This window comes from Gopherus flavomarginatus, chromosome 3 (genome assembly GCF_025201925.1).
Source record: "Gopherus flavomarginatus isolate rGopFla2 chromosome 3, rGopFla2.mat.asm, whole genome shotgun sequence".
Taxonomy (NCBI): Eukaryota; Metazoa; Chordata; order Testudines; family Testudinidae; genus Gopherus; species Gopherus flavomarginatus.
Genome location: NC_066619.1, coordinates 223,125,461 through 223,153,280, shown reverse-complemented (window position 1 = coordinate 223,153,280; position 27,820 = coordinate 223,125,461). Strand labels below are relative to the sequence as shown.

At 42.3% G+C, this 27,820-nt stretch overlaps 1 protein-coding gene across 5 annotated transcripts in view; it reads left to right on the top strand.

Moving 5' to 3' along the window:
- Window positions 1–27,820, top strand: part of IRF2 (interferon regulatory factor 2) — a 67,482-nt gene that overhangs the window by 28,318 nt on the left and 11,344 nt on the right. For all 5 annotated transcript variants that reach the window (XM_050945356.1, XM_050945359.1, XM_050945355.1 and 2 more), the window contains 5 exons: window positions 1,027–1,119; window positions 11,592–11,691; window positions 12,315–12,491; window positions 16,065–16,111; window positions 25,218–25,332. In XM_050945356.1, coding sequence (XP_050801313.1) covers window positions 1,033–1,119; window positions 11,592–11,691; window positions 12,315–12,491; window positions 16,065–16,111; window positions 25,218–25,332 — 526 coding nt within the window. In that variant the 5' untranslated portion in view covers window positions 1,027–1,032. The remainder of the gene's footprint in view (window positions 1–1,026; window positions 1,120–11,591; window positions 11,692–12,314; window positions 12,492–16,064; window positions 16,112–25,217; window positions 25,333–27,820) is intronic.

The window sequence follows — 27,820 nt, the reverse complement described above, 5'->3', positions numbered from 1 at the left end:
TCAGGTAGAGTGACAATTGCTACCAGATGGTTGCTCAGTGAATTACAGTATTCTCCCATTTATACAAAACCCTATTATTCAAATCTCTTCTTTGTCCTCCATCATGAGATACTTGAGACGCATGCTCTCTGCAGCATGTATCTCATGCAGGGGGACAAAGGAGGGATTTGGATAATGCAGAGATTTGGATAATAGAGCAGAGAACACCGGTGCCAGCAGTGGAGGACGCCACCCTGCTGCTGAATGGCACCTGCGTGGTGACATCTGATCCCTGCAGGCAGAAAGTACAGGGAAGGCTGTGGTCCTGGCAGGACAGAACAGAGTCCTGGCCAGATGTCTCTGCTCTGCCCTGTCAGGATCACAGCCTTCCCCTACACCTTGCGACTGCAGGGATCGGGAGTCACTGGCCCTGCGGCAGCGCCAGTAGCCCTCCGCAGTCCTGCTGTCACAGGAGTGAGTGAGCAGGGTAGAGCAGACATCCCCAGCCAGGACTGTGAGGAAGAGCCCCCTCCCATGGGGGAGGTCACCCCACAGCTGAATGGCTCCTGCCCTCTTGATTATCTGAACGTCCAGTTATTCAAGTGAAATCCATATCCCCCATGCTAGTTGGATAATCAGGAGTACACTGTGCTACAATGTAAAACATGTTGGGAGGCTCAGGCAAGACCCTGGTGGACAGGTATCCACACTACAGAAAGAGCCCTCCCAGAGGGATAGAGGACTGACTAAATAAGAGTTTGAACTGTTCGTTCAGTTTAGAGGTGATACCGCCACAAGATCAAAGTTGAGGCCTGGGAAAGCTTCACTGCTGCTGTCTGTGCTGGATCTGATGAGTGGATAAGCAGAACATCAGTCTCAAGGACTGTCAGTCAGATGCTGTTTACCAGCCCTGTGTTCACACACTTTTAAAATAAACAATTCAAATTTGCCTGTTATCGCTAAGAAAGAAAAATCTAATTTTCTGCCTACTACACAGTTAAGTAACTATAACACTGTCCCTCGTTTTCTTCATTTTCTTCTATTAAGGTAACGATGCCTGTGGAAAGAATGCGGATGCGTCCATGGCTGGAAGACCAAATAAATTCAAACACAATACCAGGGTTAAAATGGCTAAATAAGGTAAGATTTGTACGTATTTGATAAACAGATCAACTGTAGCAGCGTCTGAGGTTTGGTTCCTTAGATCTAATTCTCATGGCTTCCTGTGAGGCAAAGCAATGAGGGTAGACAGAGGTGAGCTATTCTTGCTGAACCTGTTCTTCTAGCCCCGCGTTCAGGATTTGAGGAGCGATGTTTGCTTATCAGATCAGTGACTCTTTTAAAAACCATTTTTCTTCCTCTGTCGTCTTTTGTGGGAGCAGGTGCTATGGAAACTCCACTGCTTTACGCTGGGAACAAAGTGCAGAGCCAAGCAGCTGCAGTGGGACTTGAGCAGAATGCTCTTCTGAACTGTTAACAGTCTATTCTGCATTAACCTCTGAGCTGATATGCTGAACCCCGCTTGGAGCCTGGATACTTACTTGATTTCATTGCTACGGGCCGTATGGTAGAACTTAACAGGGTAATGGGTGTCTTTTCCCATATAAGTCGCTATCAGCATTCCTTACTTACCCAGAACTCTCAGTGGGAGGTTAAGATATTCAGAGAATATAGGATCAAGCCACAGAACATCAGAGAAATGGTTTTCTTGAGCTCATTTTTAAAAAGTTCAAATAAATGTAAGGCCTAAAAAAACCCAAGTAAAATCACATGTATTCTTATTATGAAAAATATTAATTTATCACATAAAAAAGCGCGAGTCAGTTATTTTCAGCCATGGTGTGCTAATTTGTCATTTAAAGGCATGGAAAATACATGTAATTAAGTCATGTTCTGATGTATAGAAATGTAGGATATGCCATTCAAGGTCAGACAGTGATCCAATTAGTTTGGTACCGTTTCCAGTAGTAACTTGTTGTTTATGTGATGTGCTTTTGAACTGATGCATGATATTTAGCTTCTATTATTTTTATCATAGCTTGCACAACTGTAAATGGTAGCGGTCACAAAATTATCAGGTACTTTTAAAAATTCATCCATAATATTTTGTCTCAATAGCCTCCTGCAGCATTGAATTTCACATGCTGTGACTTTATGCTGGGTAAATAAATATTTTCTTTTATCTGTCCCCAAATTAGCTGCCTCCTAATCTTGAGTGTGCTAGTTCTTGTATTATGGGCCACAGTAAAAAGGAGGGACTGATCACTTTTGAAAGTTCTCTTTGTAATTTGAATACTATGTTCAGGTCCCTACTGAATCTTCTCCTTTGCTGTCTGTAGTCAGTCATGTCACTCCTTCCATACCCAGGATCATCTTCATTGCCCATTTCTGGAAATGTTCATTCTCCGCTGAATCTTTCTTAAAGCAAGACTGTCCATACAGGGCATGGTACTCCAGATGCAGGCATACCACTGTTCAACCCAGTACTGTCGTAGCATTTTCTATATTATGTTTCACATCCTTGTTTAATGCACCAAAAAACCCCTATTTGCTTTGTTTGCTCTGCACTGAGAAGACCTCTCTATTGAGCTAGTGGACTCCTTAGTGTCTTTGTTCAGACAATCCTGTGAATTCAGAGCCCATAAGCACATCAAGGTAGACTGTAAGGCACACTGTTGAGTTGTTTAATATTTGCAACTATTCTGTCTAGATCAAGGTGTTAACAATGGTATCTTGCCCTGGCACTTCTGGGAGTAAACTGTTTGCGCAGGGGAGCCATAACGTATTCTTTGTTCCATTATATCATACCACACAACTGGGCAGGCCATGTCATGCTAATAAAATATTCTGAATTTGGATTTGAATTTGAAAGCAGAAGGCATTGGCTGCTACCAGGATCAGAATACCAGTTTAAATGACCTACATCTTCAATGTTAAGTGCAAAGTGATGTACACTAGAAAAAATAATCCCAATTATACATACACAATGTTGGGTTTAAATTAGCTGTTACTACTCGCTCAAGGAAGTAGTAGTTGGAGTCATAGTGGATAGTTCTGTGAACATATCTGCTCAACGTGCAGCAGCAGTCAAAAAAGCTAACAATGTTAGGAACTTTTAGGAAAGAGAGAGATAAAAAGACAGAAAATATCTTAATGCTACTACATAAATTCATGGTACACTCAGACCTTGAATACTGCATTCAGTTCTGGTCACCACATCTTAAAAAAGATATATTAGAACTGGTAAAGGTACAGACAAGGGCAGCAAAAATTATTAGGGGTATGGAACAGCTTCCATATAGGGAGAGATTAAAAAGACTGGGACTTTTCAACTTGGAAAAGAGACAACTAATTGGGGATATGTTAGAGGTCTATAAAATCATACATGGTATGGAGAAAGTGAATAGGAAAATATTATTTACTCCTTCACATAACACAAGAACTAAGGAACATCTGTTGAAATTAATAGGCAGCAGGTTTAAAACAAATAAAGGAAGTACTTCTTCACACAATGCATAGTCAACCTGTGGAACTCATTGCCAGGGGATGTTGTGAAGGCCAAAAGTATAACTGGGTTCAAAAAAGAATTGCTTAAGTTCATAGAGGATAGGTCCATCAATTGCTATTAGCCAAGATGATCAGGAATGTGACCCCATACTTCGGGCATCCCTAAACTTCCAGTTGTCAGAAGCTGGAACTGGACGACAGGGAATGAATCACCCAAAATTGCCCTGTTGTGCGCATTCCCTCGTACGGTCTTACACTTGTATATGGCATCTGATCTTTCCCCGAAAATTCACATATCGTCATAGTTGCCTCTTACAATGTGAAATGGCTTCCTGAATCCACTTCAAAATGTTTCTAATTGCAACTGATCACTCCAACAATGAGTCATTAAACCAAAAATAATTCCTATCATTAAGTGTAAATCCTGACCTTAAACAAGGCAGCACACGCAATCTATGATACATAAGGCAAAGATTTTGGCATGGGTATTTTTATTAGAAATAATGGACAGGACACAGGCAATAAACAATAAAACACGGAAGTCCCAGCTCCGTGGTAGGGGGGCTGGAGTCCCAACCCCACTGCCTGGGGCTGAATTACTGGAATTTTCAGGAAGTCGAAGAGGTCTCATAAAATCACGGAATCTGTGACAGACTCGTAGCCTTAGTGATATGGTATCATTTGCACCCACAGCTTTGTTTATACACTAAACCTATGGTTTGCCATTTGTAGAAGTTGTAGGGTTTAGGTGCTGGTTTTTTTAACCATAGTTCTGCAATGATTCATGGTAAAGAAAAGAATCTGCGTAGAAAAAACAGTACACCTGCTATTACAATACACAGCTTTTAAGTTGTATTAAATGTGAAGCCCTAAAAGTTCAGTATTGGGACTTTCATAGTTCACTTTAACAGGGAATATTGTCAGTTTCCATACACAATATTATGTTGGCTAAATGGCATCTCAAGTAGTTACATTTTACTTACCTAAATGCTCCCTGCACTTTCAAATGGAGAAGTTTTTTCTTCACTTCCTGTCCTGCTGCATAAGGTTACTGTGCACTGTTAAATAGTTACTGTGTTCCACTCTAGAAGTGGCCACATTTCAGTGGTAGATGCAATGATTCCTGTGTACTGGACTTGCAAAATCCATTTGCCGGCTCAGCCAGGGCAAGCAGAAATTTTGTCAGCGTGAGTGGCAGAAGGGCAGTGGTTGTTCACCCTTCTGTTGAAACAAAGTTGGGGTGTGTGACATGCAGAGCTGAGGGTGGGGTAGTGTCCCTAATACAGCTGGAGAGAAGGGCTGCAGTGACAGGCATGGGGCTGGGAGCAATCAGAGGACCTGTAACAAGAGCAGGAATTGAAGCACTCGGCTCTTTGCACATGTTTGGGATATTGCCATCAAGACAGACACAGCCTATTTAAAACTTGCCCTGCAACTCTCTAGTTAGGAAAGAGTTGACCTCATGCTCTGTTCTTACGTGTTGTGACAATATAGCAAGAGAGCATTAAGTCTTCAAAGTTGTTTTCCTTTTCTAGTTTGTTGCCAGAGTGCAAGCACTGTTTCTACTTTTCCTTTGATGTCTCCAACTGAATGTGGTGTTAGCAATTTTTATTACACTGCTTTACAGTAGAACCTCAGAGTTATGAACATCTTGGGAATGGAGGCAGTTCATAACTCTGAAATGTTTGTAACTTTGAACAAAATGTTATGGTTGTTCTTGCAAAAGTTTACAACTGAACATTGACTTAATGCAGCTATGAAACTTTACTATGCAGAAGAAAAATGCTGCTTTTAACCATCTTGATTTAAATGAAAGAAGCACAGAAACAGTTTCCTTACCTTGTCAAATCTTTTTTTAAAACTTTCCCCTTATTTTTTTTTAGTAATTTAAGTTTAACACAGTACTGTACTGTATTTGCTTTTTTTTTGTTCTCTGCTGCTGCCTGATTGCACACTTCCAGTTCCACATGTGGTGTGTGTGGTTGACTGGTCAATTTGTAACTCTGGTGTTCATAACTCTGAGGTTCTACTGTAGTTAGTTAATGATTCACATATTTGTTCTACATTTTCTAAAGATTACAGTGAGCCTGATTCATTTATTGCCAATGAGATTCAGCATCCTGCATAAATGCCTGAAAGACAAAATACTGTGTGTACAGTACGTGACTGAGCAGGGCCAATAATCTTTGGAATTGTCAACACAAATGAGAGAGCATCACCTTTTCCATGGAAGAGTTGCACTGAATTTTAATAGAAATTGCTGGGTTCTAAATTAACTGTAGTCATTCAGGGCATCATTTTGGAAAGCTCAATAAAAGCTTGTGCTCAACATCTGTCAAAACAGAAGACAATAGCAGGATGTATAAGGAGTAGGATGAAAAATAACATTGGTGATATAATGCTATTATATAAGTCAATGGTGTGCTGTTACCTGAAATATTGTGTTCAGTTCTGGTCTTAAAAAATATGAAGCAGAAATACAAGTGATTCAGATTTGGGTGATGATAATTATTAGATGCAAGGGAGATTTCCATGTGAAAAGACTGCGACTGTCAAGAAAAGTGATTGGTAAGTGGGATCACAGATGGGTACAATATAACAAAGAGAATAGAGAACACAAACTGGGGGCTCTAGCTGCAGTATGAAAAAGTGTAAGAACAAGGGGTCTGTCCCAGAGTGACAGTGTTTGCTGAAGATATCACCTTCTTACCAGCCATTGATCCTGATGGGCAAGGTTTAAGTAGGTTCTGCTGATTCATTGAGACAGGTGGTTTATTACCTCTCCCCAAGGCATCTCTGAGGGCTGTGAAAGTGGCTGTCCAGCAAGAGAGAAGATAGTATGGGCTGAGCAGTTCTCGAGTAGGACCTCTAGGTACAGCCAAGCCTAAGGAAAAGGCTTGTCATTGTTTATGTTTTATGTCTTCGTTAACAAAGCAAACTCCAGGAAAGGGATAAAGTGAGTTTTTTACTCCACCCAATGTGGATTTTGCTTTAGAACAGATGGTTGCAGCCACCTGTTCAGAAGGGCTTTCAATGAAACTGAAAAGACACATTTCACATTGAAAAACGGTTATTTCTGGTATCCAACCCATATTTAACATGTGGAACTTGTGGCCACTGATATCACTGTAGTCAGGAGTTTAGTAGGCTTCAAGAATAGATAGGACGATTCTATGACTAATGAAAACATCTATGGTTATATTGGATAGGATTGATTTTTACCTTACATGATATAAATCCTCATGCTTCAGGCCACAAACTGAGTGCAGTTAGGAAGAGCCTTCCCCTGCAGGCAGACTGTTACATAACTGACAACTAAAAGTTTACTTGCACCTTTCTTTGAAGATTGAAGTGTTAGGTACTGACTGCTGTTAGCAACAAGATCCTGGACAAATGGACCAGTGATCTTAGTCAGCATGACAATTCCTATAGGGCTTTTATGAACCATCCTATAGAATGGAAGTAAATGTAAAATCACTGTAAAATCACATAAACTTTGCTGATGACACAAGGATTGATGATGGAATGATAAATAATGAGGACGACAGAGCAGTCAAACAGAGCAATCTGGATTGCTTGGTAAGGTAGCTGGGTCTGTTCAAACAAAATGTGTATTAATACAGCCAAATGGAAAGTTATATATCTGAGAACAAGGAGTGCAGGCCGTATCTACAGAACAGGGGGCTGTGTCCCTATCATAAATGGATAGTTAAAAGTTAATGGAACAGAAGTACTTCATATCTCTTTTGCCTGTAAAGGGTTAACAGGATCAGTGAGCCAGGCTGTCCGCCTGACCAGAGGACCAATCAGAGGACAAGATACTTTCAAATCTTGAAGGAGGGAAGTTTTTGTGTGTACTGTTAGATTTTGCTGGTTGTTCACTCTGGGGGCTCAGAGGGACCAGACATGCAACCAGGTTTCTCTCCAATCTCTCCGATACAGGCTCTTAATAGCTCAGAATACTGAGTACTAGGTAGATAAAGCGAGTTAGGCTTATGGTTGTTTTCTTTATTTGCAAATGTGTATTTGGCTGAAAGGAGTTCAAATTGGTATTTTGCTGAAAAGATTTTAATTTGTACTTGTATACTTAGGCTGGGAGGGTGTTCCCAGTGTCTATAGCTGAAAGACTCTGTACCTATTCCATTTTTTAAATTTACAAAGATAATTTTTACTGTTTTTTCTTTCTTTAATTAAAAGCTTTTCTTGTTTAAGAACCTGATTGTTTTTTTTATTCTATTGTAAGACCCCAGGGGACTGGGTCTGGATCCACCAGGGAATTGGTGGGGAGAAAGGAGAGAAGAGGGAGAGAGAGGTTATTTTCTCTCTGTGTTAGGATTACTTTCTCTCACAGGGAGAGTCTGGGAGGGGGAGAGAGAAGGAGGGGGAAAGGTGGATTTTCCTCTCTGAAGATTCAAGGAGTTTGAATCACAGCGATCTTCCAGGGTAACCCAGGGAGGGGAGTCTGGGAGAGGCAACAGTGAGGGAAAGGGTTTACTTTCCTTGTGGTAAGATCCAGAGGGTCTGGGTCTTGGGGTTCCCCGGGCAAGGTCTTGGAGGGACCAGAGTGTACCAGGCACTGGAATTCCTGGTTGGTGGCAGCGCTACAAGTACTAAGCTGGTAATTGAGCTTAGAGGAATTCATGCTGGTACCCCATCTTTTGGACGCTAAGGTTCAGAGTGGGGAATTATACCATGAGAGTCCCGCAAAGCGGTGACTGTGGAATGGATTCCAGAATCAGAAATTCTTCTTGCTTTTTATATATATATTTTGAGGGGGAGGGCGGGGAGAAGGATTTTGTTTTATTTCATTTTATTTGTGGCCATGGGGGAGTGGGTCTTGCCTCCAAGGGTGGGAGGCCTTTGCAGGATTGGGTCCTGCTCTGGATGGGGAGGTGGCGTGGAAGCGGGAGGCAATTTGGATGGGGTAGGGCCCTAACTCTGAGGAATGGGGGTGGTGGGAGTTGGAGGGGGCTTGCAAAGTGAGCCTGCCCTGCACTCATCCTGCAATGACGGCTCCTACAGGTCCTATCCCATGAAGCTGGGCCTGGCTCCTCACTCTTGGCGCTGTGACCTGATGAGGAGGTAGCAGAGCGAGCCCATCTTGCACTCATCCTGCAGCAGCAGCTCCTGTCCTGTGGAGCTGGGCCCAGACCTTCCCACACCAGGCATTGCAGCCGGCTGTATGGGATGGCGGAGCCACTCAGGTTTGGCCCAGGTGGTTGGGCCAGTCCTGAGTCATGCTGCAACCCCGTGTGCCAAGTCGCAGCACCACTCACCAAAACTGAGTGGTGCTGCGACCCCACGTGCCAGGTTGCAATGCCCAGAGCAGGGAGCTGGGCCTGAGGATAGGAGTCATTGCTGCAGGGGAGTTTTTTGGTTTTTCTTCTTATACATTGATTTTCATTTCATGTCATGTTATTTCGAATTTTCCAAAACCAGGGGCTCTAGCCCTAGTTGACAAGCAACTCAGTGTGAGCTTCCTGTGAGATGTTGTGGCACAAAGGGCTAATGCAATCCATGGATGTATAAACAGGGGAGTAGTGAGCAGGAATAGAGAGGTAGTTTTTCCACTATACATGGTCAGAGGTATTCAAATTGGAAATAAGACAAACACTTTCAACAGTGACTGTAATTAACCACCATCTCTTGATGTTTTTAGATCAAGACTGAATGCCTTTCTGGAAGATCTGCTTTAATCAAACACAGTTATTGTGTGCAATGCAGTAGTAACGACATGAAATGTAAGGACCCGTGTAATGCAGGAAGTCAGACTAACATCAGACTAATGGCAGCACCCACAGGCTTGAAGTGGTTGCTATCATATACAGAGTTTATAGTTGGCTCAATGGCTCTCAGCCTCCCGCTGTACAAATTGTTCCAACACCCCTGCAGACTAGATGATCTAATGGTCCCTTCTGGCCTTAAAAGTCTGTGTATCTATGAATATAAGCACTCTTAAATTCTGTAGACGTTAATATAAAAACCTAGAGAACTTGATTAATTTTCTGTAGTACACCGTTTGTTTCATCCCTGTTAGATTATATAAGACATTTCTGTAAAGTGTACTTACTGCCATCTTCAATATGCTCAAATATCTCTCAGGCTCAAACCCATCTTTTATTAATGTAGAAGATGCACAATAAATATTATGCAAAGAAAAGAAGAGGATAATTATATATTTAAACCAGCCTTGCGAAAATCCATTCTCTCATCTGGGGCAAGTATTTTGTTAACTGGCAAGAAATATATTATTAATATCTTCGTTGTTGTTAAGTTAAATGTAGGCAAATGGAATTTTATGCTTAGGCTGATAAATTTTCACAACAATTTTGAAATGATGTTTAGAAAATACATCTGGCCCCAAACTTTTATAGTGTTTTTGCCTTGTTTCATTCATTCTCCGTCGGTTCTTTTGGTTTCAGTATTGTTTTGTTGATTTACTTGAGTATATTCCCTCTTGCTGCATGACCATCTCTCCCTTTGATACTCCTTTTAGTTCATGACACACACATTGTGTATTATCAAAGGGAATGTGCTTGGAGAAAAGGTTCAGGGAAGCGTTGAGCTGGAGCTAGGTAGGGATTGCTAAATCATTGACTTGAACCATTACTGCTGTGTCTTGCATTGCAATGCTGTTTGTTTGTGCTTCCTACCAGGACGGTGGCTGGTTGGGAGCACTGATAGTGCTGACAGGCATTAAAGCTTTGAGCCTGTCCTTGCTGGGTTTGGATGCAGTGATGCTTCAAACCTGAGCACAGTGGGGGTGGGCAAAGAGTTTTCACCTTAGATATGATCAGTTATAGCTAGGGAATGAGGAGAGCTTCTTTTCAGACTGATTACTGTTTTGCAGGGGAGAAAATGAGGCAAAGAGAATAAATGAAAGGACATGGCCTATGTATAGAGAACGAGTGGGAAGAATGATAAGAGAGAGAAATGGACATCACACGTCAAACTTCTGCTTTTGCCAAATTACAGGGAAGAGAGAGAAAGATGAGAATAGAAGAATGAAAATGAACATAACTATATGGTCCTAACAAACAAGAGAGAGAAAAGTTTGAATGGAGTCAGAAGCTGAAGTAAAAGGCAGAATCAGACAAAGAAAATATCACTGAGAGATCAGAAAAGAAAAAAAGTAAAACTTTACTTTTATAGAAATATTCATCTGAGAGAGAATACATATGGGACGTAGACTGGGAGGAGAGGCAGATAGAGAAGGAAAAAAAGTGGCGCTGCAGGAAGAAGAGAAGACCACACAAGCTACAGTTTGTTAATTTTTAGATTATTTCATAGAAATGTATATAATGCATTGATTACAATGTTCTTAGATGTAACCTTCAGAACCCTAAAGAAAGAGTACATTCTTCTGTTCTGTGCTGAGATACTAAAATGATCCTTAGTCCCTCCTCTTTTGCATCCTGCTTCCTTAATGACCTTTGATTCCTGCTGTGAAGGAGTCTTGTACATTTCACTGTGTTATTGTGTCTGATTTGCTTACCTCACCCAATTTTAGATGTCATCATCTCCTACTATGCTGGTGCCTCGTGGGGTAAATTTTAAGCCCCTCACCCTCCTGCCCTCAGCAACAGCATCATTAGCTTTGCTCATATGCATGTTTATCTTCATACAAATTTCTAATCATAAAAAGAAAAAATTCTGCAGTGCCAAAAAATGCCTTGATTTGAATATTTATAAATGTGTGGTGCAGCATGTGTTATAAATGTGTCATCTTGGAAACCTGCCCAATTTTAGTCCATAAAGGGTAGGGTGACCAGATGTCCCGTTTTTAAAGGGGCAGTCCTGTTTTTGGGGACTTTTTCTTATATAGGTGCCTATTACCCCCCACCCCCATCCTGTTTTTTCACACTTGTTCTCTGGTCACCTAATATAGGGGCATTTGAAGGTTTCACAAACTTAGGGCTCTATCCTGCTCCCTCTGATGCCAGTGGATGTTTTGCCATTGACTTCAGCAACAGCAGGATTGTACCATAAGGGAGCAAATGAAGCAGAACACTTGCAGATGCTGGAACTGTAGATGTATTTTTAAATGAGTGGATTAAAGTCCTCAAAAAATCTGTGAGTCAATCAGTGTTTGTTCTTCTTTCCAGGAGAAGAAGATTTTTCAGATTCCCTGGATGCATGCTGCACGACATGGGTGGGATGTTGAAAAAGATGCTCCTTTATTTAGAAACTGGGCAATTCACACAGGTACTGGAACTCTCATTTCTGCAGACCAGCTTTTGTTTGCCTTTGTGTTTCTCCCGGAGATTTTCCCTTTAATTTTGTTCGCTTTTGCAAATGCGGTGAATGAATTTAAGGACCTGAATCTGTGAGATGCTGAGTACCTCTTGCGACATCCTTGGTACTCTCCTAACTTTATTGAGGGGCCGTATCTTGCTTCCATTGAAGACAACAGTGAAACTTCATTGACCGAAATGGAAACAAAATTGGGTTCAAAATCAGTGGGAGTAGACAGCTCAGCAGCCCTTATGCTCTTAAATTTTAATACAGGTTTGAACCAGGCATAATAAAGGTAAGTGCTATAAAAGCTTACTTGCACTACTGTAGCATTGCATCTGATCCACAACACCCATACTATTCCAGCTCGGGGCCTTTCTTGAGAAGAAGCTGCCGATCATATATTCTAGAGATGTGCATGAAAATGAGATCACCAAATGAGCCTTCTCTTGCAACCTAAATTGTGGTTTGAACTTGTGCCTTCAGAATCAAAAGGAGTGCACTGACACTAACTCATAGTGCTACTAGCTCTCCTTGGGCTTTGAAAAAATGTTTAATATGTACCTAACTTTCTTTATTTTCTTGCTTGTTAGGAAAATTTCAACCAGGAGTAGATAAACCTGATCCAAAGACATGGAAGGCAAACTTCCGATGTGCTATGAACTCCTTGCCTGATATAGAAGAAGTCAAAGACAAAAGTATAAAGAAAGGAAACAATGCCTTCAGGGTTTACAGGATGCTACCCTTATCCGAAAGGCCTTCCAAAAAAGGTAGACAAAGGGTCCCATGAACATGAAATCAGTGTTAGGTACCTAGCTGGATCTTAATTTGATGATGGAGACTTCTACTCCAGAATCTGAGACCTGCACAATATGGCTGTTGTACCTTGGCTTCTGTGAAGTCACATGTATTTATCCAAAATATTCCCTGAATCTAGAAACTTTCCATGAAAAAATAGACAGACTGCATTAATTTAAATGGATAATATACTTTTTTGAAAGAGAGAGGATGCGCAGGATGTGATGTCTGAAGATCAAGTGTCTGGTATAAATTGGTTTAGCTTCATTGAAGACAATAGAGCCCTATCAATTAGCATCTGTGGCTCTGATCCCAGATATCTAGTCTGTTTCATATTTGGAGCAAAAAGGAAACTGTTATGGTCAAGATGGGACATGAAAGTTCTGATTTTTACTACATTTTAAAGGGAAAAACCAATCTACTTCTACAGTGTTACAATCATTTCATTTCTACTCCCAAAGAGAAACAAACTGGCATTTTCCCCTATCCTATCAAGTTTCTGACTAAGTGTCTTACTGGATGGCACTTAGTACTGGAACAGGTATACATGCATAGGTTGGAGATCTGTGCTTTGTAGGAGATCCTTCCCTCCCCCCCTGCTCCCCCCCTTTGCCTGTACAAAAACACTCTTCCTCAAAGAGGTGCAGATGTGAATTATTCAAGAAACATTAATTTAGGCACAGATATCTACCACCTTATAGGACGTGGGAAAGCCATGGAGAATGGTGCCTTCCTTTCACCCAGGCTTCCACCTGCTAAAGCCTGACATAGCCCAATCTCCATAGAGTGTCCATAGGGGAGAAGATAGCATAGAGGCATCTCTGCCCTCTCTTTAGGACTTCTGGGAGATTTCTGTCTGAGCAGGGTATCCTCCTTTCATGGAAGGAGATTAGGGAAGTAGTGGAGATGATTATAGTTAACAGACTCATTCGGAATTAGGAGGCAGACATCTTGCTGCCTGCTGGCTAATTAGGTTAGGAAAAAACGCACTCTTGGTTGGATTCTGTGGCAGAAATATGGTACATGCAGAGTGTAAATTAGCTACGGTCTGTGTGGACATATCTTTTTCAGTGTTTTTTTAATTATGTTTTCTTCATAAATAGATAGTGGCTAGGAATCTCATAGAAAACAGAAAATACACCCCCTAGAGCTAGTGCTCCTCTGCAATCTGCTTCACATCCTATACCATTCAGAGTTCCTGCTCCAGGTTCCCTGCCTGAGTCCTCTACTCCTATCTGCCACTACGCACTTACAGCTCCTGTTGGCCACTCTGCCCCTAGAATCATAGAAGATTAGGGTTGGAAGAGACCTCAGAAAGTCATCTAGTCCAACCCTCTGCTCAAAGCAGGACCAGCCCCAACTGAATCATCCCAGCCAGGGCTTTGTCAAGCCAGGCCTTAAAAACCTCTAAGGATGGAGATTCTACTACCTCCCTAGGTAACCCATTCCAGTGCTTCACCACGCTCCTACTGAAATAGTTTTTCCTAATATCCAACCTAAACCTTCCCCACTGCAACTTGAGACCATTGCTCCTTGTTCTGTCATCTGCCACCACTGACTCCAGCCTAGCTCCATTCTTTTTGGAACCCCCCCTCAGGTAGTTGAAAGCTGCTATCAAATCCCCCCTCACTCTTCTCTTCTCCAGACTAAATAACCGCAGTTCCCTCAGTCTCTCCTCATAAGTCATGTGCCCAAGCCCCCTAATCATTTTCATTGCCCTCTGCTGGACTCTTTCCAATTTGTCCACATCCCTTCTGTAGTGGGGGGACCAAAAGTAGACAAAATACTCAGGTGTGGCCTCACCAGAGCTGAGTAGAGGGAAATAATCACTTCCCTTTATCTGCTGGCAATGCTCCTACTAATGCAGCCCAATATGCCGTTGGCTTTCTTGGCAACGAGGGCACACTGCTGATTCATATCCAGCTTCTTGTCCGCTGTAATCTCTAGGTCCCTCTATCTTCTTCTCCACCCAATCAGAGATTCCCATGCCAAACATTCCTTCCACTATTATCAAGCACAAGCCCTTCCCCTTTTTCCATTCCTCATGCTACCTGCAGCCAAACACTCCCAGTGGTGGTTGAAAGGCAAGGAGTGGCTGAGGTGATGCTGTGCTTGGTAAGGTGAATGTGACTGGAGGAGAAAGACAGGGAACCTGGCACTTAGAGGGGAAGGACTAGACTGAGCTATGTATGGCAGATTGGGCACAGCAGATAATTGGTTTTAAAGTTACTGGGTGTCACCCACCTATGATGGGGGGAGGGATAGCTCAGTGGTTTGAGCACTGGCCTGCTAAACCCAGGGTTGTGAGCTCAGCCTTTGAGGGGGGCCGCTTAGGGATCTGGGGCAAAATCAGTACTTGGTCCTGCTAGTGAAGGCAGGGGGCTAGACTCAATGACCTTTCAGAGTCCCTTCCAGTTCTAGGAGATGGGTATATCTCCATTATTATTGTGCATTTTATAGACTCTGTCATACCTTGATGCACTGAGTTACATGCCATTCAAATCTGTAAGGTTCTCTTCATAGTCATAAAGGCTAGAAACATAACTTGTCTTCAAAATGACAGCTGAGTTTCTGGAGCACAGAGCTGATTCTGGAATACACAGGGCCTTATCTGTAATTTCATAATGTGTTGCCACCTTCCTGCTCTGTCTCTTAAATAAATTGAGGCACAAGTAGGGGCAAAAGAAACTGACTGCAAGGATTTTTAATTCACAGTGATGCTCAATGTCCCAGTACAAGGGATGGCTGCATCTCATGGGGTTCAAGGTTTTGTGAATATGGTAAACTATTTGGATTCTCAAAACAAGTGTGATTTTACAAATCATTCTCATTCTAATTGACATTCATGTGTTTTTTTCCAAGTGTGATTACATTCAAACACACTTGTTTTTCTAACTAAACGGAACCTTGTAATACATATTAGGGAAAAAAAGGCCATTCATGGGTGCTGGAACTAGGGGGCTGGAGGATCTGCTGCACCCCCTGGCTTGAAGTGGTTTCCATCACATACAGGATTTACAATGTGGTTCAATGGCTCTCAGCACCCCCACTGTATAAATTGCTCCAGCACACCTGGGGCCATTTAATGCCTCCCGCCTACAAGCTAGGCTGAATGAGTGGGCGAGCTATGTATGGTGTACTGCATAGACTGTATTTATTTTTAATTCAGAGTGTGCTTTCTCCCTCTCTGCTCCTTTTTTTGTCCCTGTTTTTCAATCTGTCCTCTGTGTTCCATTTTCCCCCTGTTTTTCCACTGGATTTTTTCCTATTCTCTGCCCCATCAATGCTGCTTTTTTACAGTCTTTCCAAAGCAGACCATGTACCCAAAATATTCAAACTGAACTTTTTGGCCCCTCAGTGCTGAAGTGTGCTCAAAATTAAGCATAATGAGTCCTCCCATTCATGCCAGGTCCTGATGTTTTGAGGCACCAAATGATATTTCCTAGTTAGTATTTATTTTTTTCTGCCAAGGGGTAGGTGGCGGTTGATTGGTTGTTCATCTCACAGTTGGTTGTAACAGAACTTCCTTCCTTCCACTGCCCCAGGAAAGAAACCAAAGACTGAGAAGGATGACAAATCCAAACAAATAAAGGTAAGAGTTGGCTGTTTAACAGTGAGTGACACTCTAGCTTGTGTCAATTATTCTATTATAACTTTTCTTATACCCACTCTAAAATAATATCCAAGCTACTTGTCGTCCATTCTGCCATCTTTCTTTGCCTGTGGTTTGTCGCCTTACGTCTTTTGAATGGCACACATTGCATTTCTTTAACATGATGCTCGTTGCAACTGTGGCTGATGTGATGAGAGTAGCACTAGCTTTTGTGTTGCAGCTGGATATTGGAAAACAGTCAGCTTGTGGATATATTTAGCAAGTGTACATTTGTGTTGATAGAAATAAAATAACTATGTAGGGAATGGTCCTAGGCAACAACAATACCCTGTGTAATTAATTTGTGATGCTGTTGTGTTGGAAATGAGTTTGTATTTAGGTAAGAACAGTAGCTCTAATAGAGTTGCAATCTGTGTTCATGACTCCTTTGCACATCCTGGAACTGAGCGCAGAGCTCCTGCCAAAACATACTATGGGCCTGAACTTGCCAATCTTCACTAGCAAGTGTTGTGCTTCCTAGCTGGAATAGTTCCACTGAAGTCATTAGAGAGACTCTGACGCATGCTCCAGAGTAAATGTTAGCAGGACTAGGCTGTAAGCCAGAAATAAATCAGAAATCTTGTTCAGAAAAAATAACTGAAAACAAAAAGTTTACCGTCTCAAATCATTAGCAGAACATGAGGCAAATCCTGCAACCTTTTCTCAGGCAGAACTGTCATTGAAACCTGTGTTCACAGTAACAGCTCCTTTGTAGTGTATGAGTTGTAGCAGTGTGCAGTAATGAGCAACCCCTGACTTCCTGCCACTCCCTATTAAAGAGAGACCAAATTCAGCCCTGCCATTAGCAGGTTCCGCTGTCCCTGGGGTCAGTGGTAATTTTGTCTGCTTACACCAGAGGAGAATTTGGCACCAGCTGTTGTGAAGTCAGTGGGAATTCTGTCTGAGTATGCACTGAAGGGTCTGGCCTTATATTTCCCCTAATTAAATTGGCATTTTTTAGAAGAAACTGTAGTTCTTATATATGTGTGAGCTATTCCACGTAGGAGGCTCTGCATGCCATAGCCCCCTTAAGGGCATGGAAAAGATTTCATGCATGGTGAACTCAAAGACTCTTTTTGAAGTGCACCCTTGTTAAAATTGAATTCAGGGAAAAATTCTCCTGATGCATCACAGAATCAAATTCTCCCCAGTTGGACAATGGTTTTCAATGGAAGGAGGTGGCAAGCAAAACCTGTGCTGGCATTTGTCTCATTTAATACATAAGTATCAGAGGGGTAGCCGTGTTAGTCTGGATCTGTAAAAGCAGCAAAGAATCCTGTGGCACCTTATAGACTAACAGACGTTTTGGAGCATGAGCTTTCGTGGGTGAATACCCACTTCCTCAGATGCATGTAGTGGAAATTTCCAGGGGCAGGTATATATATGCTAGCAAGCAAGCTAGAGATAGTGAGGTCAGTTCAATCAGGGAGGATGAGGCCCTGTTCTAGCAGTTGAGGTGTGAAAACCAAGAGAGAAGAAACTGGTTCTGTAGTTGGCAAGCCATTCACAGTCTTTGTTCAATCCTGAGCTGATGGTGTCAAATTTGCAGATGAACTGAAGCTCAGCAGTTTCTCTTTGAAGTCTGGTCCTGAAGTTTTTTTGCTGCAGGATGGCCACCTTAAGGTCTGCTATAGTGTGGCCAGGGAGGTTGAAGTGCTCTCCTACAGGTTTTTGTATATTGCCATTCCTAATGTCTGATTTGTGTCCATTTATCCTTTTCCGTAGAGACTGTCCAGTTTGGCCGATGTACATAGCAGAGGGGCATTGCTGGCATATGATGGCGTATATTACATTGGTGGATGTGCAGGTGAATGAACCGGTGATGGTGTGGCTGATCTGGTTAGGTCCTGTGATGGTGTCGCTGGTGTAGATATGTGGGCAGAGTTGGTATCGAGGTTTGTAGCTCAGGAACCAATCCATGCAAGAGTTATTATGGTGCGGTGTGCAGTTACTGGTGAGAATATGTTTCAGGTTGGCAGGTTGTCTGTGGGCAAGGACTGGCCTGCCACCCAAGGCCTGTGAAAGTGTGGGATCATTGTCCAGGATGGGTTGTAGATCCTTGATGATGCGTTGGAGGGGTTTTAGCTGGGGGCTGTATGTGATGGCCAGTGGAGTCCTGTTGGTTTCTTTCTTGGGTTTGTCTTGCAGTAGGAGGCTTCTGGGTACACGTCTGGCTCTGTTGATCTGTTTCTTTATTTCCTCGTGCGGGTATTGTAGTTTTGAGAATGCTTGGTGGAGATTTTGAAGGTGTTGGTCTCTGTCTGAGGGCTTAGAGCAGATGCGGTTGTATCTCAGTGCTTGGCTGTAGACAATGGATCGTGTGATGTGCCCGGGGTGGAAGCTGGAGGCATGAAGGTAGGCATAGCGGTTGGTAGGTTTTCGATATAGGGTGGTGTTAATGTGACCATCACTTATTTGCACCGTTGTGTCTAGAAAGTGGACCTCCCGTGTCGATTGGTCCAGGCTGAGGTTGATGGTGGGGTGGAAGCTGTTGAAATCGTGGTGGAATTTTTCCAGAGTCTCCTTCCCATGGGTCCAGATGATGAAGATGTCATCAATGTAGCGTAGGTAGAGAAGGGGCGTGAGTGGACGAGAGCTGAGGAAGCGTTGTTCCAGGTTGGCCATAAACAACGCTTCCTCAGCCACGAAAGCTCATGCTCCAAAACATCTGTTAGTCTATAAGGTGCCACAGGATTCTTTGCTGCTATTTAATACATAAGTATACTTAATATTTCAAGATATTACTTTATTGTATTTTTATTGAGTTTAAGATTGTTTTAAGACAACGCTATTTAACCCTGGTATCCAGATTACATCGCCACCAGTATTCATTTGAATGTAAGTGCCAATCATAATTGGCAGTCAGAGGGATGCAAATTGCGACCCGAGAAACAATTCTCTATCCATACCTTTCTCTGTCTGATTGGAGCAGCAGCTGGTGGCCTTCAAGGCCAACCGCTAGCTAACACTATCTTAACTCCCCCCACACACACTTCCTTTACAGTCACAACGTTAAATAAATAAAAGCGATAGCACTGGCTCCATTCATGAGAAATGCTGCCCCTCTCCTACTCACATGGGTCCAGTCCTCTGAGCACTCATTACCAGAGTAGTTCAAATGAAGTCAGTGGGATTGTTACTCATGGCATTATGTCTGGTAATAAGTATTCGTAGGAGTAGACCCCAAGTGTTGGGAGCAGCATCTTCCGGATATTATATCCTGTAACACTGGAACATGTAAGCTGTTTGTCCATGCTTCCAGCCCACTCTCCCATACACCAATGAGATTAGAACTCACCAGCCCCTGTGAGCTGGAGCCAGGATGCTATCCCAGAGTATTCTGGTTTATTTCAACAACTGTGCATGTGCTGATTTTAGATTGTTTATGTTTTAAAACGATTGCAGCCTCTCAACAACTATTAGAATGCCATCAATTATTGCAGAAGTAATAGTGATCCTTTATTCAGATGCTGCCACATAGGTAAAGGATAACTAATTTACAAATATGTTGTTTGAAAATTGAAACACACTTACAATTTTCAAGTCCACAAAGGTGTTTTGTTGATGATTCAGATTCTTTATTTATTTTTATTTTATTTTAAACGAAACCTTTGCACTTCACCTTTAAAATGGTCAGGGCCGGCGCTTCCATTTAGGCGGCCTAGGCAATCGCCTAGGGCGCCAGGATTACTGGGGGGGCGGCATTTTGCCGGGGGGGGGGCGGCAGGCGGCTCTGGTGGACCTGCCGCAGTCGTGCCTGCGGAGGGTCCCCTGGTTCCGCGGCTCCAGAGCCACGGACCAGCGGACCTTCCGCAGGCACTTCTGTGGCACGTCCACCAGAGCCGCGGGACCAGCGCGCGGGGTGGCGAAATGGCTGTGCGCCTAGGGCGCTAAAAACACTAGCGCCAGTCCTGAAAACAGTGTTTCATTCTCATGAAGATTACTGGGAAACATTTCCATGACATGATGCCTATTAAAGTGCCTGAAATAATCCCATGGTCTATACTTTACCGACGGAGAAGACTGAGTGCTCAAAAGGAGTTAGGTTTTGTGACACAGTGCATAACTTTTAGATGCTCAGAAAATCACGGGGACAATGCTGAAATTTGCAAAGACTGAGTTAGACATCTAGGTTCCCTATATAATGAATAGGAAGAACTAGCACCTTAGAATGATATTCTCGAAAGCCAGTATGTGAGGCAGGGAGACACCTAAGCTAGCCAATGGGAGAGGCTGACAAGAGAGCTGAATACTAAGCGCTGCCCCTCTTACAGAGAGAGGTGCACAAAGATGCAAGAAGGTGCTGATCTCTGTTGCTGATGCTCACCTTATAACTTTTGGCCCTATGGTAAAGCGCTCACCTGGAATGTGGGAAACTCAGGTTCATTTCCTCCCTCAGGCGGGGAGGGGGGGGAGAGGAATTGAATAGGGGTCTCCTACCTCTCAGAAGAATATCCTGGTGTGGGGGCTCCCTCTGTCTCTCCTGCTGAATCTGTCCCACTGTGGAAAAGTGAAAGAGAAATTGGAGCAGGGGGACTGGACCCAGGGTCTCCCATGTCCCAGGTGAGTGACCCTAACCACTGGACTGTAGAGCCATTCTCTCCCCCATCCCCCCCAATGACTGTGAATAAATATTTAAATAGTCATTGGGCCAGCAAGATTGGGCCCCCAGCTCCAATCACAGTTTCATTATTTATCCACATTGGAACATCTTCATCAGGAGAAACTCAGCGAGCCCCCCACCAGAACATCTCGTAGTACAGTGGCTAGAGCACTCTCCTAAGAGGTAGGAGACCCCTGTTCAAATCCTCCCTCTTCCCCTCTGCATGAGGGGGAAATTGAACCTGGGTCTCCTGCATCTAAGGTAACTGCTCTAACCACAGGGCTCCTCCTCCAAGTGGGCTTTGGTAGGACCTGATCTGGAAGGCAGCGTCTGAGTATGCCTACTGGTCAGCTCCCACATGCAACTTCAGCATCTTAACACCTTTGTATCTTCTGGTTTGACAGTCGCTCTGGGGGCTTAGGTGAGAGGTAGGCATCCAGACACCTAGGGTGAGCCAGCAGTGCAAATGCCCAAAGGCAGAGACATTGGTCCTGAGGGAATTTTTACCCTGAAAATGTGATTAGGTATCTACAGGGGTTAGGCAGAAGTCTTGTGCCTCACAGTGGAGCCAAAACTGAGACATAGATGCCTAATTCCTTTTGAGCATCTGCCCTAGATCCTCAGCTCTGACACCTTTCTATCTCCACAGTTCTACAGTGCCAAAGGCTGAAACAGCCCCTCGTGCAACATAAAGCAACCTAATTCAGTCTGCTTCAAGTTACACTGTCTGCCGCATTCCCATAGGGACTGGTCCACTGACTAAGTACCAGCTGGGACACAGTGTGCTCCCTTCCTGCCCCCAGCATACCCCTCCTATCCCTGCCCCTGACAAACCCCTGCTGAAAATCTCCAGCTGCTTCCTTGAAGTGGCTTTAAGATCCTTTTTGTACCAATGAGGTGCTGGTGCAGTGCAAAGTGGACTTAGTCAGGGCCAAGAATCTGGCCCTAACTTCAGTGTTATCTATTGCTGATTGTCAGTATTAATATTGATAGTACACTGGTGCCCAGTCAATATTAGTAGCTCTTTTATGCTAGGCATTGTACAAACATGCAAATGTTTGTTTTGTGGCTGCAATGTTAGGATCCCATTGGAAAACTACGGCCTAACTTTTACAAACACATGATAGGCAGAAAAGCATCTGTGATGGCAGAAAAGTACCACTTTTATAGTAACCGCTTGCACAGTTTGTTCTGAAGATTTTGGCTTGGATCAGTTTTTGCTGAGTGGAGGCAGAATTCAAGGCAGAGAGAGAGAGGAATTGTCACAGTTCAGGGCAACTGCACCTGTATTTCCCCTCCATGGTCCACCCAGGCACCCATTCTAGGCATCTGGCTCCAGCTGTCACCTGTCCTGGGTGGAGACTTATGTCTCTGTCCCTCCTGACTGAGGGTTTTCTAGACCGCACGGTTCCCTGCCTACATTGTGATATCCCAAGCAAGCCAGACTGCCTCAGCAGGCCAGTGTCTGTGTTTTGCTCTGTCTCCAGAGGCTATGACCAGGTAATTGCCCACAGTTAAGTTACCATGCAGTCCTTTCTAAGCAGGCACATTTATCCTTAAGGTGGAAGCATTACAGAAAAAAATTATTAAAACAATAAAAGAGCCTATACACATGCTAATAAGTTTACCAGAGATCACCCCTTTCTCTTCAGCAGGGTTTTGGTAGGAGTCAGCCCTTCAAACCCCATCAAGGATTTTTTCTGTGGTTACAAGTTCATATCTGCTTTAGCTCAGAACAAGCACACTGACACTGGGCAAATTAGCCTGTTTCTTTATATATAGTGTGGCCTTTGATCGTCAGATTCTGAGAACAGGAGACCATGATCCCTTCCTGAGTGCATAGCTTTAGAAGGCTGGGTTTTTGCATAAGTAGAGGGAAGGAATTTGCATTCCCCTTCCTCTAGCTGTTTCCCAGGAACTCCACTTTACATGTATTGTCCCAAAAGATCATTTTCGTCTGCCATATTGTTCGATATAGTAGTCTGATCATCCAAGCCCACAATAATACATAACCTTTGCATTTAATACAGTGGACTCCAAAGATAATTAATTCAATAAGGGTTTTCAAGGCTATTTCAGGAAATTGCCATATATTTCACATCAATTTTAAAAAGCTCTTTAATGTATTTGAACAAACAGTGGGCCAAATTAATCCTCATTATAGTACCATTTACTTCACGATTTACAGTAGGGGTAAATTTGCTTCCATCTTTTAGGCTATTCCTATTTAGCATTTTTCAATGTATGATACTTTATTCAGCATCCACTGCTAACAAGAGAAAATTTGTTTTTCACTTTAATTTCCACAATCAATTCTGATTTTAAAAAAATCAGAAAAAATTGGTGCATGTTCCCAGATAATTTGGGACCATTCTGATCTTTAGCTCTTGCTGTAAATTCATCCTGCTTGTGTCCATCTGACTCGGTTTTTAGACAGTAGGCCCTGTCCTGCCCTCAGTGAAAATAATGAGAATTTTCCCATTGATTTCAGTAGGAGCAGCCTCAGCCCTGCTGTAGTAAGAATAAATGGTGGTTTTATAACTTGTTTCATTGCTTATCAGGTATAGCGTATGGGAACTGTAGCAGGGAAACACCCCACTGGAAACCTTGCCAAGACCAATAGATTATAACCTACCAGTGCGTGTTCTCACATGCACACATAGTAAGTTATTCATTTAGAGAGATTTATAACAGCTTACAAGGCAGCCAAACTTTGAGATGAACTGAATACAAGTAGTACATGTCATATACATGATATAAGTACAAATATTTGCCTCATAATGACATATATCCCCAGGTAACAGCCCCATATGCTTCATCTGCTCCACAGTTAGAGAGAGAGAGAGAGAGAGAGAGAGAGAGAGAGAGAGAGTGTGTGTACACCAAAGGCCTGATTCTCTTCTCACACTCATTTAAATTAAGAGTAACTTCATTGAGTTCAGTGGAGTCTTTCTGGTATTAAACCAGTGCATGTCAGAAGAGTCATGTCCCAAGTAACGCAGAACTTTTTGTAGTCCTAATTTTTCTTTGCTATCCATGAGTCCTTTATGAAGGACCAGTGAAAGTTATCAGAATTCATTCTTTCCAGTTGTGGACTGAAGACACTGATGCTTTGAGTTATGGGGCTGACGCAACTGACATCACATATAAAGGGCCTGATTCTCATTTATGTGAAGGGCATTTTACACAGCTCTGGCAGAGTAAAGGGCCCTTCAGATGGGACTGAACTATATTGTCACTCACTTTAAGGCCCCATTGTAAAGACAGAAAGGTGTAAATGAGAATCAGGACCAAAAATGGTAACTACTTGGTAACACTGCAGCTATGACTGCCAAATACTATCCAGTTAGAGCAAGCTCTTTAGAAAAGGGACATCCCACTGTCCCTACAGTCTCTTTGACACCATGATCATAGAGTTTATTGGATTTACAGAGTTACGGGGTGGGAACAGAAAACTTGAAGCCCAGTTCACCTTTGCCCTACACTTTGTGTGTTCTTTTATACCCATGCAAAGTAAGTATAAAACACTACCAGATCTGAATGGTATCATGTTACACCTACTTCGCACTCATTTTGCTCAGATATAAATGATCACACAAGTTTCAGGGCAAACTTGAATCAGGCCTTTACTATTAATTCTGGCATTGTCAGTCCCAAATCAAATTATATCTTGAATGATTTATAGGCCTTGTCAGGCATCCAGCAGGGAGGAGGGCTGATCTTGCAGTTAATCCCCTGTTTTAAAAAAATGATGATGGCCTGTTAAAGAACTCCCAAGTTTTTGTAATAACTTCTGAAGTATATTCAAAAGAGAGTTACATAGATTTCCTAGCTGATACGCAGCAAATGCATAGAGGTATATTGTGTATAGAACAGGGGTGGTTGTTTTCCCAACAGAATTGCCCTATGACAACAGCTATGACAAGATCTAGAAGGTTTGATTTAGTATAAATGCTTTGTTTTGTTTTAGACTCTTTTGCTAGAGAAAAATTAAGGATAGAATTTAGTAATTACTGTACCTTAGGCGTTATTTCAGAAAGAATTCACTGCTGCAGTATGTTTGGAAAACAGTGAGGATGAATATTTAATAAAATGCTGTTTTAAGGCAGTGTGTCAGCCTCATTACCCCCCAATGTTAATCTTTTATAACAAATAGTGTATTAATTGATTTGTTCTTTGGGCCTCGCTGTCAATGTAAAGTGTGACTTTTAACTTCAGTTTAAATGGAGAAGGCATGGAAATGCTGTTATCTCTGGCCTCCTTTTGGAGAACTTAAGTAGTGATCTTCATCCTGCTTCTACCTGGGGACAGTGGGTATGCGACAGGCAGAAACTGATTTGCTATGTTGTGATCTTGGCACAAAGAGATGAATAGGGAATAAAGTCAAAGTTCCTAAAATAAACCAAAACTAAATCTGACACAACTCCACTGTTTTCATTCTAGCAAGAACCAGTTGAGTCATCTTTTGCAGTGACTAATGGAATAACTGAGGTCTCTTCTGACTACTTCCTACCCTCCACTATAAAAAGTGAAGTTGACAGTACTGTGAACATTGTAGGTAAGTGCTTCCAGTGCATACTTTTCACAAGTGATAAACCAGTATGCATGTGTCTTTAGACTTTAAACTCCCGTTCATGACATACATGGTATCAGAATAGCACATACGACTGCAGGAAGCTGACTCTAGCAACAGTATGTTACATTTTGGAGTTTGCCAAAGTTATAAAACATGCTTCACAGGACCACGTGTATGATCTAAAGGTTTGCCACAAACCCAGGATGTGAGTTCAGGTCTCTAGCTCAGTCCCTTGCTCTAAGGCTAGCAGGGGTTGGGAGCAACAAGCTCATCTCCTGAGGGGGGAAAAAGTATTTCTCATCACTTTGGTGGCCCTTCCTGACATTAACCAACTCGAGAGAGAACCACATACAGCGTTCCACAGCTAGGTTGATATTTTAGCCAGTACACGGTGAACAGTAACATTGGGGCATAGAAGTTGAAAGTTCTCATGATTCCAAAATGGCTTGAAGGACTTTTGACCGGTTGCTATTTTGGTGGTAATTTAAAAATATATATTAAAGGGTTAAATGTGATGTGACTCAGATTATTTTAAGCAGCACTTCAGTGACAGAACATGCTGTTAACATCACAATGTCAACAGCGACGATGAATGAAAACTGCATTTAAAACTGGTGCGTTAGGAGTTAGCCGACAGAGTAAAATGTGAATAATTGGTTCTTAGCAATGTAAGTTGGGTTATGTTTTGACAGCTCTTTGGCTATAGTTATTGTTAGAGTGAAATGAAATCCAATCACCACCTGGCCTAGAATGTCTTTTTTTTCTGTACAAGGTGAAGTGTTTGAAAATACGTTAACTTTCTCTGTGCAAAGATGGTAGGGATTAGTTGCAATGACTTGTTTTTTGTCACATTTATTTTGCAGGCTAAGTTGTAGGTTTTTTCACTGAGAGACTTTTCTGGATGGAAAATTTATGGATGCTTCTGCTCTCTGGGGAGCAGTACATTTAATTGCACTGTGTTTTTTGTGAGCATGTTTAGATTTCTACTCCTTCTATTACAGAGGGTCTTAAAATTAGCCTTGGAGGAATTCCAGCACTGTAATGAAACATATTTCCCAAGTAAGTCAGACCCAAGCGCAAAATTGAAATCTAAAATACCCCAAACTTGATGTGGAGCCAGTGGGAAGAAACTATACATTTTTGCTTTATTTAGAAAACTATAAATCAAACAATGGACAATTTAAACCCTTTTGGGGGCATATTGAGCCTGATCCCAATTAAGTCAAAAGAAAGACTGACTTCAACGGACTATGGATTTGGACTAGGCTTGGGAGGTGCTGAGTGCTTTCAACTCCCATTTAACTTCACTGGAAGTTAAATGCACTCTGCATTGATGAGAGGTTCTCAGTAGTTCATAGGAAAAGACTAGTCTGGCACTAATACAGTCTGGTCTATGTGCCATAATAAAAATAAGGAAAGTTCTTCGAGTGCTTGCTCATATCGATTCCAATTAGTTGTGTTTGTGCCTAATTGGAATAGATATGAGCAACACATCTCGAAAAACAACAGTTACAAAGGTGAGTTACCGTTTTTTACTCAGGCAGACAGAAGCAAATCCAAATGTTGTAGGGCTTTATTTTTGCCATTGTTGCCAGGTATAAATCATTCATACCAGGAATACCTAGGGCCAAATCCTGCTCCCTTCACTCATGTGACTAATCTTTATTTCACGAATAAGGCAATTGGGATTTGGTCTATAATTGAGAGCATCCTGTTTGTGTGAGTGCTTTCTAGTTTAATTATCTAGGCCGTGTAGTTCGGATAGGCAGAAAACAGGGAAATCCTTATTTACTACTCCAAGGAGCTTTTCAACACAAACAGGAAGAAAAAAAAAAAGAGAGAGAGAGGCATAATAGATTCATCCTGTGTGTGCTGGGGAGGGGATGGGAAAGAGGGCAATGGTGCAGCTGAGGCTAAGCCCATGGCATTTTGTCCAAGCTCCCAGTATTTTTGTTGATGAGCACTGAATTTCTCTCTCGGGGTTGAGTAAGAATTCTCCAGGTACTGAAGAGAAAGATAAGACCATCAAGGCAGAGTGTTCTTAATAAGACAGCATTGCACAATACAGCGCTTTCACACTGATAATGAACATGGGATGTTTTTTTTCCCCTCTCTGCTCTGATGGAGAGCTTGCTGCAGAAGCAGGAGGAATGTTGTTTACAGTGGAAATAAGTATCTGGAGCAAAGTGGTAGGAATTCTAAATCAGGCTCCTTTTAAAGAGCCTAGTCAATGTCTATTTAAAGTTTTGTTTGCTGGGATTGCTTCATAAAATACTGGTTTCTGGAGGTTTGCAGATTAGCTACTTGTCATTTTACAGAACAAAATTATATGCAGTTATTTTAACTGGGAAAAAATGCTTCTTTAGTTTTTCTTGTTTAACGCTTTTGCTAATAAGAATAGCATCTGCAGTTATGTCACTTCTGAGAAGAATGACTAAGTCTGTCATACATCAGTATATAATCTTGGCAT